At 42.6% G+C, this 19356-nt stretch overlaps 1 protein-coding gene across 4 annotated transcripts in view; it reads right to left on the bottom strand.

Moving 5' to 3' along the window:
• Positions 1–19356, bottom strand: part of CHD6 (chromodomain helicase DNA binding protein 6) — a 210268-nt gene that overhangs the window by 117035 nt on the left and 73877 nt on the right. For all 4 annotated transcript variants that reach the window (XM_067708164.1, XM_067708161.1, XM_067708163.1 and 1 more), the window contains one exon: positions 11130–11650. In XM_067708164.1, the coding sequence (XP_067564265.1) occupies positions 11130–11650 (521 nt within the window). The remainder of the gene's footprint in view (positions 1–11129; positions 11651–19356) is intronic.

A 19356-nucleotide genomic window follows, 5' to 3' on the forward strand; every position in this document is an offset into this window, starting at 1 on the left:
CTTAAATGTCCGAACATTAGTGCTGAATAAATGAGGATACATACAAAGAAGTACTATGTAGCTGTAAAAACAATTAAGAAAGAATTCTGCAAACTAATATGGAATGATTTCTAAGATACATTGTTAAGTGAAAAAAGCAACGTGCAAAAGAGTATAGTAATATGCTACTTTTTGTGAAAGAATAAAGAGGAAGTAAGAAAACTTGCATATATCTACTTACTATACAGAAAGAACCAAAAAACAATGATTATCCACAAGGGATAAGTGGAGGGAATGAGGTGGAAGGAGGGACATTTCTCTATCTTTTTATATAAAATCTGACTTTTGGAAGCATGTTACATATCAAAAAATTTAAAAATGAAAGATGAAAACAAGCTGAAATAAATGAATCTAAGTATTTCCAGTGAATAACATAACCACACGGAACAGATGGAAAAAAAACTCATAAATTTATAAACACAATATTTGACTATATACTTTCAGCTTTGGGGAGAAGTAGGGAGAACAGCAAACATATCCTGAACTCTCTCTGGTAGGTGTATAGGTGAAGCAATTCTGAAACTACTTTAGTTGTGGTATAGGATTAAACAAATGAGTAAATGTGTTGGTGTTAGGAGCTGCGGTTCTCACCCAAGAAGTGGGAAGACATGAATATGAAATGGTGTAAGGCAAGGAAGATATTGTGGGATGAATCTAAACTGGAGGCCTCAGTGTAATCACATGTTTTCTAAAATAAGTATCTGTATGAACACATGCATATAAATGGGTACATATGCATTATGAATATATTGTGTGCACGTAGGTGTGTACATATGTGCATGAACGTATGTGTATGTCTTGTGTATTTTTTCCTTAGCTTTGACAACGGAAAGAGCTGAAAAGCAAAGATGCTCCAAAAGCAATGTGCACACATAGCACTCAGATTTTGGTTTCTAATACCAAAGCTCCCCACAAAAATGGCTGATTCCAAGGCAGGGGAGTTATAATATCAGCCTGAAACATCTTGTTTTGTCAGAGAGTAAAGGGAGTGCTCAACAAAATTAAGGCAGCACGTCGAAAAGGCACACACAGGAGTCAGCTTAAAGAGCTCAGAGTCACAACTGGGGCCATTTGAGCACCAAAGTAATCAAGGTCAGTAATGAATTATAAGCCATTGAAAACAACAGGAATCCATTCCAATGACAGACAGACAGATAAATAATGAATAAATGAGGGAGAAAGGGAAGCTCTTGCTTTCAGAATACAAACAGTAAATGGAGAGGAATCGGTGGAGTTGGAAAATCATTTTGTAACCACTGTCGTAAAGATATGTACAGTCCAGAATCATCGAGGAATGCTAAATCTGGGGGGAGAACAATTTGAAGAGGAACAGGATATCTGCATGATCTTACAGTGTCTTTCCACAGATTGCCTATTAGTTGTACATAAACAAAAGCAGTAACTAAACAAATGGTTACACATAAGAAAATGGTCTTACTCCTAGGAAAGATATACTCGAGTATTTAGGGATAAAAAGGCATGATATTTGCAACTCACTCTCAAATGGTGGAGGAAAAAAACATATAAATATATATAAATATAAATTATCTGATATATATCTATTCCATGGCTGAGGTGGATACTGTTCGCTCAGCATCTTTTTGCTAATAATCAGTACTGATCCCCCAAACCACGACAGTGAACAGAAGGTCAGGATGGGCTATGGTATCCTAGTTCTTTTACCACAGTGATGGACACATGACCGAGAGAGGCGAACCTGGGACTCTTTCCCTTAAAAAAAAAAAAAAAAAAAAAGATTAATTTTTGGTAGGAGTGGGCAGAAAAATGAATCTCTTTCCTCCTAGGGTACAAGGCTGTTAAGCTATGAGCCCACAGTTACAGGCAGGCACAGTTCGACCTTGAGAAGGAAAGCAGTTGTCAAGGATGGAGCTGACACTCAAAGAGATGCAGAAGGCGGGAGACAAAGATCTCTGTGGAATCCTCAATGGTATAGCCCCTGGTTCTGATTCCTTAAAACCACTGAACTCACTTGTTATTATTTTTTCTTTAACTTAATTCAAGTTGGGTTTATGTCACTTGTAACCAAGAGAGTTGTAAAATAATACAAAGGCCGAATAATCCCACCATTTAATGGCACTTGAGGCTGGATCGAAGCAGTGTAATTTTTATAATCCTCGTTTTTCCAGCTTTCAGAGTTAGAACAAACTAACTTAGAGGACGGAAAAAAATGGCAGACAAGATTTTAGAGGCTCAAAGTCCCTTTTTCAGTAACAAAACCCAAATTGATTTTATAATAAAACATATATCCATATATCCGTTTTAAAGAAGCACCTATCAAGTATTTATGATATGCAAGAAATTTCCAACATATAAACTATACCATTCATGCAGGACAACTGTTGGGAATAACCAATTAACAGTTTATTAGTAGGCCTCGGCCCCAAAGCCCTCTCACCCTGTCTTCTACACAACTTCATTGGCCAAGATTTTATACATCTTTACTTTCCGCAGTTGCATTAGGAAAATAAATACCTTTTTTGCCTTCCATATACGGAACTGTACTATTAAATCACTAGACAGACAGACTTCCTCAACTTTCCTCCTAGCTCTATCTCCAGTTCCCAACCTCCAGCTTTCTTTGCTAGAACTGAGAGTTAGAAACGGAGTGCTGGATCTGAGTATGAGCAGGAAAGCCTGGGCATGTGTCACAACACTGTACGAGACTCACCGCTATGAGTCTTTTATTACTTTGCCCCCATGGATTCCAGCTATTGAAAAAATTTAATCTACCAAACCAAGTGCATTATTTCAAAATGACTCACCTTCCTATTTTAAAATTAAATCTTATAAAATGTCCATCGAAGTCCTAGCAGGAAACAATCAGTTACTGCCACAGTGAGTTGCCTTTACCCCCAAATTCAGGATGACTGAAAACAGCTCAGAATGCCAATTACTGCCTCCGCAGATGTGCACACACCTGGGGAGTCCAGCCCGGGATCCACCGCCCCACTCAAGGAACAACTCTCCAGAAAAGCTCCCAACCCAGGCCTTGCCACGGGCTCTGATCCTCTTCCCGGAAGTACAGCACTGAAAACGTGGACATTACCCCAGAGAGCTCATTTGCACACTTAATCCAACTTTTACTTAATGCCCATATTCGTCCAGCCTATACAGAGAGAGCTGAGTTCTGCATAGGTTTTTTAAGATATTGGTTAAGAGGCTTCCCTGGTAGTCCAGTGGGTAAGATGCCGCGCTCCCAATGCAGAGGGCCCTGGTCGGGGACTAAGAGTTTGTGTGCTGCAACTAAGAAGGCTGCAATGCCGCAACTAAGAAGTCCGCATGCTGCCACTAAAAGATCCCGCATGCTGCAACGAAGATCCCGTGTGCTGCAATGAAGATCCCATGTGCTGCAACTAAGACCCGGCACAGCCAAAATAAATAAATAAGTATTTTAAAAAATAGATATTGGTTAAAAGAAAAACACATACCCAAAACAAATGTTTTGGGTGCAGATATAGTCATCTGTAGACAAAATGTGAACCATATCTCCTTGTCCTCAATCCCTTTAATCATATCATTCGCACCATCAAAACAAAGATTATACAAGTCTGTGACATCATAGTAAAAAATGAAACAAAAACATTACATATAAGATGAAAAAAGCAGAGTTTTAACAGATAATCTTATTAAAAGTGATTAAAAGCAAATGAAAATAATTTTTTTTAATGTAGAAGGGCTTCAAACGAAACATACAATCACCAAATCCCACTTTCCAGGGAGATTTGCTTTTGACTGATACCTCTCTAACTCCAAATATGTTCATGCCTCTAGTTCTTCATTTATCAACACTAAGCAATAGCTACTCACATCCTGATACAAAAGTTGATGAATTTAGACCTCATATTATCTCCCCTATTACTCAAGTTTTTTTATGAGTTCTTTTAGTTTAGGCTACCGTGCTTTAAATTTGTATTAGTCCTTTCTTGTTTTCTGACTGTTCCTTTTTCGTGATAGCCCATTCCTGTTTGCAGACAAGACATCATCTTGAATCTGAGGATACTAACTTAAAATCTTTACAAGTCCTTTTCCTTGAATTGTTTCTTCTGAGGACAGTTGTCCTGGTCATTCCTCTTTTTCCTGCTTCTTTGCTGCTTTTCCTCTATGGTCTCGGGATCTTTGGTGGACTATTCCTATTTAAGATGAATGAGGTTGATAATGCAGGTGGCGGATGAGGCTCTCTGCTGCTGAGTAAGTCACTTTCTCCAACAAGACTCAACCCTGAATGGGAGGCCTGGCCTGGGACTCTGCACACACAGGTGGCTGCCCCTTTCTCCCCCTTTTAGGGGTATGGGCAGGGAAAGGCAGAGAAGCCTGGGCTCCTGTGCCCCCTTGTTGTGGATGTCAGTCTCCACTTGGAGCCTAGACCCTCTTCCAGAGCAGACTGCTCAATATCTTTAGAGTAACTGTCTGACTTTAGCCTGGAGCTGAATAATCATGCAGCTACTCTGCCGACAGTCCCTTGATCAGCCACCTCCAGTTCTGGCCCTTCTCCAGGGCTGCCAGGGCCATTGTGAGGAGGAAGCACTTCTACCTCTGCTACAGACATAGCTCCTGCATGTGCTCTCAGCTGGGACTCCCTCCACAGTATTCACCCATCAGTATGATACTATGGGCCTCCCTCATCCAGAAATTCGTAACATCTCTTATCTTCGAAGAATTTATTCCCTTCTGTTCTTCCTGTCATTTCATTAAAGATCTGACGAAGAAGGGAAAATAAATGCATGCTCGGCCTACCATTTTAAAACTGGAAATCCCACAAAGAACATTTACTTAAATACCATTTTGCTTTAAGTCTTTTCTCATCTATTAATTCCTTTAATAACTAGCTCAATACTCACCTCTTTTAAGGGACTCCCTAGACCAGAACTGAAAGACTCTATTTTTTGTTTTTTTTTCTCTTGGCCGCACCAGGTGGCTTGTGGGAGCTCAGTTCCCTGATCAGGGCTAGAACCCAGGCCACGGCAGTGAAAGTCCAGAATCCTAACCACTAAGCCACCAGGGAACTCCCTAAATACTCTTAATCCTCTAAATCCTTTCAGCTAATTCTATATACAGTTATACTAGGTTCTTTCCTTTGTTTATATTTTTCCCTGTTTTTGGAACACTTGCAAGGCTATTTCTCTAACTTGAGAAAGTTCCCCAATGACAAGGCTCATAGATGATACCCCTGTGATACCTTCCTTCCTCCACTATCCCATTCCCAACAAAAGTACTTATAAACAAAACAAGGCACACAGGAGGCAATAAATACATACTAGATAAATAAATGAGAAGGTATTCATCAAGCATTTTTGTTTAAGTAACTGTTTCCTTACAGCCTGAGTAAAGGTCTACTATACACCAGATCCTAATTCAGAAAGCCCTGGGAATTACAGAGTAAGCACTCCAGGAGCTCTCAGAAAAACAGGAATGGTGACTTAGTCCAAAGCTTTAGAGGTGGGTCTCTGACATTATCATTTAGATTTCTTCCCTACTTAACATAACGCCCAGTGGGTTCCAAGCAGAGGGTCTCTACTCAGAACTCACTCATGTCTTTATATTTGTCTTCTTTCTTCTAATAAATGATCAGAATACAAAAAGTCTCCCAACAGAAAGAAACTTGTCAACGGACACTCTTGGGCCTCCATAAAGATCTGCACGCTGAACAAAGACAGGTGATTGACCTTCGAACAGTGAGGCACAGCTCAACTGGTTGAATTTTATTACCCTTCCTGCAACACAGTTATCAGCTGACTCACCGCTCAAACAGTGATATAATCAGGTTTGGAGCTTACCTTTCTAGAAGCAACCATCAAAGACAAAAATCAGAAAACGTAAAACTTTCCTACCAGGATGTTATCAAACCTAGCGAATTTGAGAGGAAGATCTGCTCTGGGTTGACAAACCCAAACAAATGGGGGTAAAAAGATGAGGCACAGAAGCTGGGGCTAATGAGACCATTCATTTCTTTTCATCGTTTTGGTTTTTTCATTCCTAGCAGATGCTAGATAGCCCTCCACTTGGGCCAGCACACTGATTCACTTCTTGACTTTGAGAGAGAACATAAACCATTCTGACGTGTGGAAATTCCAAAACTTATGCTCTGCCCTCAACCAACAACGTGGACACCAACACTCAAGACCCTGACTTACAAAGGCAACCTCCAGCGCAGTCAGAGCGCCTGGCTCCCGGTTTGAGGGCAACCCAAAGGGCCACTGACCTACCTCCTGACGCCCTCATGCACACTGGAATGGCCCATCTTTCCTGCTCACCAAGCCGTGCTTTAATGCCATGAAGCTGACTTTTACTAAAGGCCATTTCAAAAAAAGAAATATGAAATTCATAGTCACATAGAAGCATTTGACGTAAAAAAACTGTTGAGGACAGTATCCACTACGTCACATAATGTTCTCAACTGGTAAAAATTTGACTTCCCTGAGGAACTGGCCCAGTACTTTTCTAATCTCAAAGCATTTTCCCAAAGCCTTTATCAACATTACCTGACCTCGCAAACCTGAGGCCTGCCTTCCTCTCTGAGCCCCTCGCTGCAGCTATGCGGGCCGTGGGTGTCCACGTATGTACAGGTCTGCGTATGTGTTTGTAGGTGTACGTGTATTTGTGTATATCTTCTTATGCCAGCGGCCCCATCCTCTTCGGGAAAAGGTACTATAATTAAAAAAGAGTAAAAGCAAATAAACTATACTTGTGAATTTTAAATTTCAGAGTCAGGGAAGTGACAGAGAGCCTAACTTGGCTTCCTGGAGGAGTCTTCTTGCTTTTTATGTAATAAAGGAGTGAACTAGGCTCATACTCCAAGATAGTTTGGAGGGAAAGGCAGAGAGGGTAGTTTTTTTTTTTAACATCTTTGTTGGAGTATAATTGCCTTACAATGGTGTGTTAGTTTCTGCTTTATAACAAAGTAAATCAGCTATACATATACATATATATCCCCATAAGAGAGGGTAGTTTTTGTTTTTGTTTTTTTAAAGGCTTCTCCAGTATACTTGAGTGTTTTTATCCGCTAAGCAGTACGTAGATATTCGTCACTACTAATATCATCCTTGAAGGAACATCCGCTAGACTCTGTCATCTGTTTAGGAGGGGAACTGTGTTCAATCATCTATCTGCTGCCTCAAATGCAAAGAGAAACAGCATAGGAAAAAGCTGGGGCCATCTTAGTCCTTGAGAGGATCCTACGGAGTGTGCAAACTAAAATCCTGTAGAAGAGGGGCCGTTTCCTACAAATGAAAAACCAATTTCTCTGACACTGGAATTGCCCCACTGTTATCCATTCCTGACCTTCCCCAGCAAAGTGAAAAGAGGCGCAAAGCTGTGGAGAAAAAAGTGGGTTTTACAGGCAGGTGAGCCTAGAGCCAAATCCTGACAGCGCTGCTCATTAGCTTGGTGCCTTGGACAAGTTACCTTGAAGTTTTCATTTCTAAAATTATAAAATTTATAAGAATAAAATACTTCATTATAACCACCTACTGTTATTTAACAATGGGATCTTATATGGATCTCATTTTCAGGGAGAAGAGCTCTATCCATTTGTTCTAAGAAAACAAATTATATATATAAAATATTTAAAAATAATATATAAACCACACACACACACACACACACACACACACACACACACACTCACACACCCCTTCTATGTGTCCAACAACCAACAAACCTCTCTGCTGACCAACCCCAGGGACATAAAAGACACAAAGCATGGTGGTCCTGACCTCAGGCACTTCACTTTTGTTGAGGAGACAGGTCATACATACAAGAAAATACCGGTTTATGATTGAGAGACAGCCTATTGCAGAGGTTAGTGTATAAGACTGAGAATCAGGAGGTCTGCGTTAATGACATACCCTTGCAAACAAGTCACTTCTTTGTGGGTCTGTTTCCCTGGCTGCATGCAGCAGGGCTGGACTAGATCTCTTTTATTCTTCAAGGTCTGAAAGTCTTTGATTTGTGATACAAGTGAGGCCCCAAGGGCTGTGGAAATTCAGAGGGGACATGCTAGCACAGGGTGTGGGAGCTCTGTGGAGGAACTGGGTGGGACTTGCACTCAGAGCTGAAGAACGGGAAGGGCTTGGGAGTCTGAGAGGAGGACAAAGGGCATCACATGCTGGAGAAGAGCGATCCAGAGAAGGGGGAGCCAAGTACCTCATTTAAGGCCTGAGGAGATGCACCTAGCCGGCCAGGTCTGCTGCCAGAGACCAGGAGGCAGGGAGAGGTCAGACCCCAAAGGGTTTGGATAACAGAGAAAAGAAGGAGTCTGGATTTTGTCCTGGAGGCAGTAGGAACAATCAGAAGTGTCTAAGCAGGTGTAATTGTTAGAGGGAATCCCATCTCCCTGCCCTCCATGTTTTCATGCTTCCCTACTCCCAAGGAGGGAACAATACCGGATACATATTTTCGGCCCTTCTTAGAATTCCTCTCACTGCCCTGACCTTCTCTCACTGGGGACCTATGGGACTGGTGAGACTTGGGAAAAGGAATGAAGCACCCAGGGCCCACGGTCCTCCCTCTGCTTCAGGGACATGCCTGCAGTTCTGGAGGATAAACTCAACTGAGTGAGTAACAGGAAGCCCGATTCTGGCCACAGGCCAGTGCAAGTCCTTCAATCTGGTCCATCAATAATAAAGCTGATAGCTCCTATCTCCATCTCTGCTGACTATTTCCCAGCTGATCTGGAAAGGAGAGAGGGAAGAGGGGGTTTGACTGACCACCGCTACCAGCTACAAACATAAGTAAGATAACAGCAGGGCCTCAGAAAGATTAGCCAGGTGGCAGCTGGCAAGATGGACTGAAGCAGGAAAAGACCAGAAGCCCTTAAATCAGCTGTGAAGCTCCTGCAATAATCCAAGCACCCAGCGAATCATCTGTAACCACGGAGTGTCATCCAGGGGCTAATCAATAAAGGCTCAGATCAAAACATGCACTTAAGCCAATCTGCAAGAGAGTAAACCAAAGAGCACAAAAAATAAGACTTAATTACCAACATATTTCTTATCAACTAATGTCCTTTCAGAACTAGAACTGCTTTTGCTGCCTAGTGGGAATCATAAATTAAAGGAGCCAAAGCAATTTTATAAATATATAAAAGACAAGAAAGGCTCACCAGTCCAGAACCCTATCTGGGCTACATGGAAGAATTCCACGATGTTAACAGGTCAGTCTTACACAGCCCCCAAATCAAGGAAGGTTGAGAGCCTCGTGAAACTTGTCCACATTCCCAAAGAGATAACCAGCCCTGTCTGTTAGCATCCTCTCTGAGTGTTTCTCCTGGATTTCTAAACCTCAAGAGGTTCTGCTGTCTTCTAAGTTGGCAGACTCAGAAGCACTTCTCCAACACACTTATATTTTATACAACCTAACTAGATCAAAATCATTTCCCTCAATATTGCTATGCATACATTTGACATCCAACCTTGGTTTGTGAAATGCCTCCTCCTCATTGCCCCCAAATGGAATCTACGGCAATGTCTGTATACCCGTCACCTTGTTTCACATCCCACACAAAGTAAATACGAATTCCTTTAAGAAGAAGTTGATAAAATTGTAAGCACCAGAGACCAGTGGCTAAAGTGAGCCCTGATACCCATGACTTTCTACCAAACTCCTTATTAGAGCTGTCAGACCCTCCTCTAACGGCCCTAATTCTAAAACACCATCCTTGAGGATTCTTCTTTGTTTCCTGTAATAACCAAAGTAAGTCACTCCATTAGCTCATGTCTGAATCTCCTTCTTCACACATGCTGCCACACTGAAGAACCTCTTCAGCTTCTCCAAAATAATTTGGAAAGTTTTTGGCAGAAGAAAGAAACTCCACTCCACCCACATCAGACATCAGTGTGTGCGCACAAGGTTCACCCGGAAACAGGGCCCATACGTTGCTCGTTAGTCAGACTCCTGATTTTACCTACTTCTTTTGACCTTCCGGTGAGGTTATTTTATATCCATTCACTGTGAACTACATTCCTGGGATCCCACCCAAGCCTCTATGATAAACAAAAGGTAAAATCCCCTGCCAGGCAGAAGGGAGTGAATATTATAAGGCGGTTTTAACTTGGATTAGAAAATTATCCATCTGGTCCCAACAAACTGTCCTTCTGAAAATGAACCGAACCATAAAATAATTTCTGAGTAGCAGCACACGCCACCTAAAATGCTTTCTCTCTTTAAAATGTACTTCCTTTATGCCTGACCCTGTACAGGTCTGATGGCCCCATTACTTTATATTCTGTTAGCAATTGCATCAACCCCTGCATCTTTATGGGTGCTCCTGGTCTATACTCTGCCTCTGCACTTACATTTTAGAAACTTAAATTCCTTAAATTCCCCTTAAATATATAGAGGTTACATATTTTTTATTTTTTACGTCCACAAAAAGTTTAAATATTCTCCACCAAGAATTTAAAAAGAGATGAAACGAAGAACATTACATTTGTATACAGATGACAAATATTTAACTCCCCAAATAAAGTGTACGGTTGGATCCTGATAGGATCTACAGCCAGGGCCCCCGACATCACCCCGGCAGCCAATCTGTCCCCATGCCCTCTGCTCTCTCTACAGGTCACTACGGTCTGTCTCCTCTGGTCTCAGTGACTCACCGTTTCCTGAGCACCTGCTGACATGTCAGGCACCGTGTTAGATACCGAATGAGAGAAACAGACCAGGCGTGGGCCTGCACTAGAGAGCTCGCAGCCCAGGGGAGCCAGGCAGCCCTTTTCTGCCTGGAACTCTGCGCACACCCACAGCTCTCCCAGACCCCAGCACTGTGCGCCCTCCTGACAGCTGCTCCTCTCCAGCCTACACTGCAGCCGTTCCCCAAATCGCTGCCCTCCCTGTATCACACCTGTGACGCCCCTTCCCTGACACCCTGTGTGTGCTAACATACTTCACTTCTCCTTAATCCAAAGGGAATGGCAAGAAATTGCAAGCACAGTATTAATTAAGGAGGTGAGAAGGTGGTTTACTTTGGCTGAAAGTGGGGAAGTCATGTCCAGGGGGGCTGGAGTAAGGCCAAGGCCAGCCTCTCTGTGGAGGCAGAGCCCGGGGCTTGGGACGGGAAGAAAGGGACACACCTGGCCTTCTTGGACTTCGTCCTGGCTGCAGAGTCAGGGCCGCTCCTCTTCTCTTTGGCCTCCTTGGGGCCCGAGGCCTCCCGGGGCTTCCGCACCTTCTTGGCCCCGTCCTTCTGCTTGGGCTCCTTGGGCTCCTTGACCTTCCTGGGCTCCTTGGCCTTCCTGGGCTCCTTTGGCTCTCTAGGTTCACGCTTCCTCTTTGGCTTGGGCTCCCTGTCCTTGCTTCCCTTTGCTGCCCCTTCTTGCTCTCCTGGATCCTTTTTCTTCCGTTTCTTCTTCACGCCAGTGCCGCCTCCTCCACTGTCCTCCGTCCCGTTATGGGATGTCGTTTTCCTGGGGAAAAGGGTCTCAGCGTCCTCTTCAGCAGTGTGCAGGTCCTTCTGGGGCAGACAGGGACGGGCAACATCTTCAGTTTTGTCCTCCTGATCAGTGCTGTGGTCAAACGGGGAGGGGGATTTGTAGTCAAAATTGACGGAGGCATCAGACATTGGGGAGTGATTCAGAACTTTTAAATTTGACAACTGCAAAAGAGAGAGAGACAAGCATATTACTCTTCCACTGCAAGCTTCACACAAATAGTGGTATTAACTTTGAATGCATGGACTTGTTCCACATCTCCTGAGTGCCTGAGATGTGGTAGTTCCTCCCGTGCTAGGTCATGGGCACAGAGTGGCAAACAGGACACACATTATGTTTGCTTTAGCCCTTGTGGAGCAAGGCCCTTGTGGACTAAGTTGTTAGTAATATTATGTAGGTAATTTGTATGTAAAAACCTGAAGGATTTCCATGTTACGTGCAGAAATCTGAAACACCTTTTTAAGCTCCGTTTCTAGAACTGGCGACAACAGTCTCCCACAAAATACCTTTAGATTCTGCTAGCAGACACGAATCCTAGGCACACTGTTCTGACTCCGAGTGGCATTTATCATGCTGATATACAAGTTACTGTTCAAATGTATTCATGAATAAAGGTGATGTCACCGGGGTGATAAGGATGTGGGGTCAACCTCAACGTGCTGCTTTATTTCCCCAAATCTCTGCTCTCACATATCATCAAGCAGCATTAACATTCACCTGGTTTGACTGTCAATGAGAACATCTGGATCATTCAAAACTACACCTTTTATTTTTAACTAGAAATAGTGTTCTTCTGTATGATCATCTAACTCTGTCACCAGACTCAGCAGCAGATAACCTTTGACCACTTGCAAAAACCAACTAACGTACAGGAGGATGCTTTACTGTGATACATGCCTTTAGAAAGGAAGTGTCATAGGTGCTGAAGGCAACGCTAAAAGAACATTTCCCAGCTGTTCTGGAGCACCACCAAATAAAAGTGAAGCCTCCTAACATGACAACATGGAAACAGCCCTTTGGAAGCAGAAGGTATTATCTCATGTGTTCAGGCCTGGTGTCACAAAGTACATTTGTCATTTCATAACAAGGCTGGGGTTGCCAATAATCTGATAATAATGTGGGTGCTAGTTTCAGGGAACAAAGAAATAACTTAGGGAGAGACAAGCAGCCTTTCCAGGAAGATGGTTACAATCATCTTTGGATGATGGCTTAGGACCAGCCCCATTTGTGAGTAGCTTGCTCTCTTACCAAGGGGCCTGGCCTGTGCTGAAGGGCACAGACACTTGCCAGATGGTGTGGTTTCTCTCTGGCATTCTGGTTACCAATCTCTGCTCAGACTTCCTGGCCCACTCTGGAACTAACGGGGAGTGCAAAACTCAGCTGCGTATTTCCCTGCTGTTCTTCCCAGTTCCCTTTCATAGTCTGATACTCCCAAACATAACACTGAGAATCCCAGGAGAAAACGATGAAAGAAAAGGAGGATCCTTTTGGATTTTTTATCATAAATAAAGTCCAGTGTCATAAACAGCCTAAATCCAGAGGGAACTGGTCATTCTGGCAGGACTCACTACTTGGGGGGGGGGGCGGTAACAAAAGGGAAAACAATTCAGTTTGACTCCCTCATTGCTGATTCAGTGCTTAAGGCTTAGGAAAAAAGGAACTAACTAAACTTAAAAGAAATTTAAATCAATAAAATACAAGAAGATGGTTTAGATCGTAAATTTTATAATTATGTATTTTCTACCACAATAAAAAGACAGAAAAAGAAGGGAGGAAGGGAGCTAGGGAGGGAGGGAGGAAGAGAGGAAGAGAGAGGGGGAGGGGGAGGGGGAGGGGGAGGGGGAGGGGGAGGGGGAGAGGAAGGAAGGAAGGAAGGAAGGAAGAAGGAAAGAAAGAAAAAAAGAAAGGAAGAAAGGAAGAAAGAAAAAGAAAGAGAAAGAAAGAGAAAAAAAGAAAAGACAGCAAGAAACTCAACAGTACTGTAACAGGTACCCAGTTAAAGCTGGGATCCTATGACCACATAACCATCCCTGGGATGTTACTTAATTATGTGCCAGGGACACTTGGCCCTCAAGGAATAAGTTTTTGCTTATAATGCAAGGGTGGACACACTAAAAAAGCAAGAGACACAGGTTTGTTTATTTAAAAGGCTTTAAAAGACAATACACTGAAGACCTAATTCCATCAAGGCAGCACTCTGTAGGTCAAAGTGAGACTCTCTCCTCAACTCATACCTCATGTCAAGGTCTCTCTTTTTGGGGCTCTCCAAAAAGCTGAGCAGGTATCTCAGGCAGGCGTGGTGGTAACTGGATATTCAATCATTAGGCAATAACAGTAACAGCAGCTAGCAGCTACTGGACAGACATCAAATGGATATGCTCAGAATTATGCAAAGCATGTTTCATGACATCTCTAATCTTTTCAACAATCCTACAAACTTAGCATCATGCTGCCTATTTTGTATATGGAGAAATGAATGATTATTGATGCTACGTGATGTGCCCAAGGCCATACAACTAGTGAGCCGAGAAGCCTGGATCTGAATCCTCTGGCCAAATGCTTGTTTCGTTGAGTATTTCACCACATGTCAGGGAACCAGGCCACCAGGCCAGCATGATTACATTTGGTTAGAAACGTTAAATGTGATGGTGTGCACAACCGCTTTAGGAAAAGGTCAGGTAGTTCTTTATAAAACTAAACACATACCTACCTGATGTCCCAGCAATTCTATTCCCAGGAATCCTAGAGAGTTGTCTAGTCCACTTCTCATTTTACAGATAAGATAATCTGTTTAGAGATTTAGAGGTTTAGAGAGAGAAAGCAATTTGTCAAGATGTATTCCTAGGAAGTTGGTAGAGCTGGGACAAGACGTGAGGCACAATCAGCCCGTGTTAAAAAGGAGGAAGAGTGGGCTTCCCTGGTGGCGCAGTGGTTGAGAATCTGCCTGCTAAGGCAGGGGACACGGGTTCAAGCCCTGGTCTGGGAGGATCTCACATGCCGCAGAGCAACTAGGTCCATGAGCCACAACTACTGAGCCTGCGCATCTGGAGCCTGTGCTCTGCAACAAGAGAGGCTGCAATAGTGAGAGGCCCACGCACCGTGATGAAGAGTGGCCCCCGCTTGCCACAACTAGAGAGAGCCCTCGCACAGAAACGAAGACCCAACACAGCAAAAATAAATTAATTAATTAATAAACTCCTACCCCCAACACCTTCTTTTTAAAAAAAAAGGAGGAAGTGTTCCAGAAGGCAGGTATTAGTAACCAAATATATGAAATTATAATCTCGAAAGTCAATAATCCACCAGAAATGCTTTTATTTTAAGGCACCTTGTTGGGAGCCTGGAAAAGATATCTGCTGAGGATTAAAAATATAAGACAAAACATATTTCTTCCATGTTTCTCAAGGTCAGTGGGGGAAAAGGTAAAGAGCCTAAATAAAGTCTTTGTTTCAACTTCCACTAAGAAGGGCATTAAATTACCTTTTTTTTTTTTTGCGGTACGCGGGCCTCTCCCGTTGCGGAGCACAGGCTCCGGACGCGCAGGCTCAGAGGCCATGGCTCACGGGCCTAGCCGCTCCGCGGCATGTGGGATCTTCCCGGACCAGGGCACGAACCCGTGTCCCCTGCATCGGCAGGCAGTCGGACTCTCCACCACTGCGCTACCAGGGAAGCCCTAAATTACCATTTTGAAAATGGCCCTAAAAGGAACAGACTTCAGATGATGGACCACAGTAACAACATTTTACATTACATTGACAATTTAAAGAGACTAGCATCTAGGAACACAAGGATGAAACTGAGAGAGACTGACTGATGAAACATGCAACAATGATAACTCATAAACTGCACTGATAGTAATAAAACATATTTCTTTGATCGAAGACCATCAACCTACAATATGCCTAGAAAAGACACTTAAAAATGTGAATCTAGATAAACAGGTTCTGGGTCAGTTGTAAAGGATTTAAGAACTAATGGAAAGACTACAGCCTAGGTCAATGCTTCCCAAACAGAGGTCCAAGGACAAACCTGGGTTATCCCCCTAAGAATCTCTCAAGTACTTGAAAGTCAAACTAGAATCTAAGAAAATCACCCAGGCTACAAAATGGATAGACCCTGAAAGAATTATGCTAAGTGAAAGGAGCCAAGCACAGAAGACCACATATTGTATAATTCCATTTACATGAAATACCCCAAACTGGCAAATCCATAGAGACAAAAAGAAAAGTAGAGGTTGCCAGGGGTTGAGGGAAAAAACAGAGTGACTAGTGAGGGCATAAGGTTCTTTGGGGGATGATGAAATGTTCTAGAATCAGATAGTGGTGATCTTTACACAATCTTGTGACTATACCAAAACCACTGAATTGCATGTTTTAAAAGTGTGGATTTTACAGCGTGTGAACTGTATCTCAATTTTTAAAAATTCAATGTAAGAATATACTGAAAAGGGTCCTCTCATATGTTGCTGGCAGGAGCATCAACTATTAAAAGATTTTTTGTAGGAGAGAGTAGCAATAATACTAAAATTTTAATTTTGGATATGCTTTTAAAGTGAGCAATTTCTCTTTGAGACATAAACTAAGGAAACATTTAGATACTCCAAAGGTTTATGTATAAGAATATCTGATACAGAATTATTTTTAATAGAGTAAAAAACTGTAAATACTCTATTTGTCGACCTTTAGGAAAATGCTTAAATTAACAGCACATCCACCATACAGAATACTACTACACAGCCACTGTTACACAAAGTTTTAGTTGACATTTAAAAAGTGTCCACAACATGTGGGAAAGTAAAAAAAGAAAACCTATGATCTAATCCCATTTTTGTTTTTTTAAGAAGGCTATATCAACATTAGCTTTTCTTTTTTTTTTTTTTTTTTTTTTTTGCGGTACGCGGGCCTCTCACTGCTGTGGCCTCTCCCATTGCGGAGCACAGGCTCCGGACGCGCAGGCTCAGCGGCCATGGCTCACGGGCCTAGCCGCTCCGCGGCATGTGGGATGTTCCTGGACCGGGGCACGAACCCGTGTCCCCTCCATCGGCAGTCGGACTCTCAACCACTGAGCCACCAGGGAAGCCCAACATTAGCTTTTTAAAATAAATTTAGGACACATACCATGATTATGTCTGGGAGATAACACTGTGGGCAACTTTCACTTCTTTTTTCAAAAATTTCTCTAAGTTATTATTTGTTTGCCTTTACCTGTTTCCCATGATTAGAAGGTAAGCTTCATGAGACAGTGACTTTGTGGTGTTCCCCAAGATCTTTGTGGCTTACAGTAAAACTCAATCATATGATTATTGGATGAAATTAATATTTTCAATTTGAAAAAAGAGAAAAAAGACATCTACAAAATTGTATGTGTAAACAAAAATGACAACAAATACCTGTGTACAGAAGAAAGAATGGGAGAAAATAAACAAAATGTTAATCGTTTGGGGCTGTGCAAATTTGGGTTTTTAAAATTTTTTTTATTAAACAGACATCTAAATTTTCAATAATGAGAATATTGCTTTCAATATACTTATAATAGAAAAATTTTCACATAGATGTAATAGACTTTAATAATGAAGGAAAAATTGTTTGCCAGACAATTCACACTCCTCCAAATCATCAGTATTCAGGAATCAAAGGCAGAATATGAGAGGCGCCAGCACTATGATTACATCTGACTGAGGGCAGGGCAGAGTGTACTTTGCACTCGGGCTGGAAAGGCCCCTGCACACCCTTCACCCAGAAGCGCTTCCTCCAATTTCAACCCAGCAGTGAGCGGCCCAGGGAGCCCCTGCTGCCCATCGCTTCAGGGTCTTCCACCTTCCCCAGGGAGAGGAAAGTGTTTTCTGTGTAGACTTACTTAATATCAAGAAATCGACTAAATATAAAAATAAGCAGACAAGGGGCTTCCCTGGTGGCACAGTGGTTGAGAGTCCGCCTGCCAATGCAGGGGTCACGGGTTCGTGCCCTGGTCTGGGAAGATCCCACATGCCGCGGAGCAGCTAGGCCCGTGAGCCATGGCCGCTGAGCCTGCGCGTCCGGAGCCTGGGCTCCGCAACGGGAGGCCACAACAGTGAGAGGCCCGCATACCACACACACACACACACAAAAAAGCAGACAAGCTTAACTAAGTTTGAGATCTGTCTTTTTTTAAAAGTCCAAATAACAAAATGAAAATACAAAATAAGAAGTAGTTACTACTACTACTGAGTTGGTCTGTGGACATTCCAGGTGGCAAAGCTACTTTCCAGTTGGAATTAGAATTGTCTTATTGTTTCACCTTCTCTTTCTCCTTATAGTTACGGCCTGCCTGTGGAATGCAGTAAAGACAGAAAACCCCACATATCCTTGCCTTTATCACACTGCAATTGCACTGGGACTCATTCATTTGGCTAATACATTTGTGCTGAGGCTGAGTGAGCAAGACCCATCTGAGGAGGGACAAGGACAATGTCAGTGTGTGCATGTGTCTCTGTGTCCCCTCTGTGTTTGTGAGTTTTTCCCCTGTATTCAGCATATTCAATCCTTCCACACCCAGGAGTTCTGTGCTTTGGGTGATGAAGCAGGTATTTCAGTCCTACATGGCTCCTCACATGGTCACAGCTGGTTCGCACCAGGAGGAGAAGAGTTCGGTTTCAGGCAGAGGTGTCCAGGGCGCTCTTGGATACACTTTCCAAGGGAAATGTCTATGAGAATAAATTAGACCGCCCAAGAAGAATGGATAAAGAGAGAAGAGGAAACAGGACCTAACCTGCGGAACACTAATACTTAAGGTCCCCGGAGGGGGAAGAACCTACAGGCAGGGCGAAGGAGCAGTCAGGCCAGTGATGTAGGAGGGAAAAAGGGTAAGAAAGTGTTGCTTCACAGAAACCGGAGGATGAGAGCATTTTAAGACAGAATGATCACAGGTGTCAAATGCTGCTGAGGAGCAGGTAAGCTAAGGACTGAAGAGTGATCAACAGATTTGACGATCTAATTTCTGCAAAGCTCCTCTACCCCAAAGCCCTTGAACCTGTCAGTCAAGTCTCCACCTCTATTTTCATATTTTTGCTTTTAAAACAGGATGGGGTGGTGGTGGCTTTTTCTCTTACGATGTTTCAAGACTCTTTGACTACTTTAAATCTTTAGGCAAAGTCAACCTAAACCTTGTTAATTCCATGTGGTGACAAAAGCTGGGCGCAGGTAGATTATTGAATTAAATGCTGACAGGAAAGAGTTAGGAAGAGAGAAGGAAAATACTTAATAAGTGCCTGTTTGTTAACAAGTGTTGTTTCTAGAAACCACGAGGTTTTTTTCCAAACACCTATGGCTTTTATGAGTAAACCAAAGGCTCAAAGTGATTCAATTATCTAATCTGTCAAAGTGCAATGATGTTTGTTTCAGCCAACCAAGGCTAAGAGAGACCTCTTCTAAAATGTTTTTGTGACATCTTCTAAGCCAAGTAGATCAACAAATACAGAGAGAATAAGACTATTTTCCTACCTCTTCCTTCCTGGCCCACCTGTAATTTCACTGTAGTCCTGGGTTACTAGAGCCCCTGGGCCCAGAACTTAAGCAAACCCTGGCCAATACCATTTCCACATACCAAGGCACAGCAAGACCATTGCCTGGAGTTAGGAATACTATGTGTGGGCAGGGAACGGTGCTTTTCATATATCTCGACCTTTAGTCACAGCTACTCTGAGTACTCAGAGTTGTTTTGATATTTGAAAGATAAAATAGATGTCAGCAATGATCATTAATAATGCCTGATTTTATTAAGTAATGAGTATCAGGCAATATACTAGGTTTCTTAAACAGATTATGTCTCAAAACAACTCTAAGAGGAAGTATATTATCGTTCCAAATTTGACTCTATTTTATAGAGTAGAAGT

This window comes from Pseudorca crassidens, chromosome 15 (assembly GCF_039906515.1).
Source record: "Pseudorca crassidens isolate mPseCra1 chromosome 15, mPseCra1.hap1, whole genome shotgun sequence".
NCBI classification, from domain to species: domain Eukaryota; kingdom Metazoa; phylum Chordata; class Mammalia; order Artiodactyla; family Delphinidae; genus Pseudorca; species Pseudorca crassidens.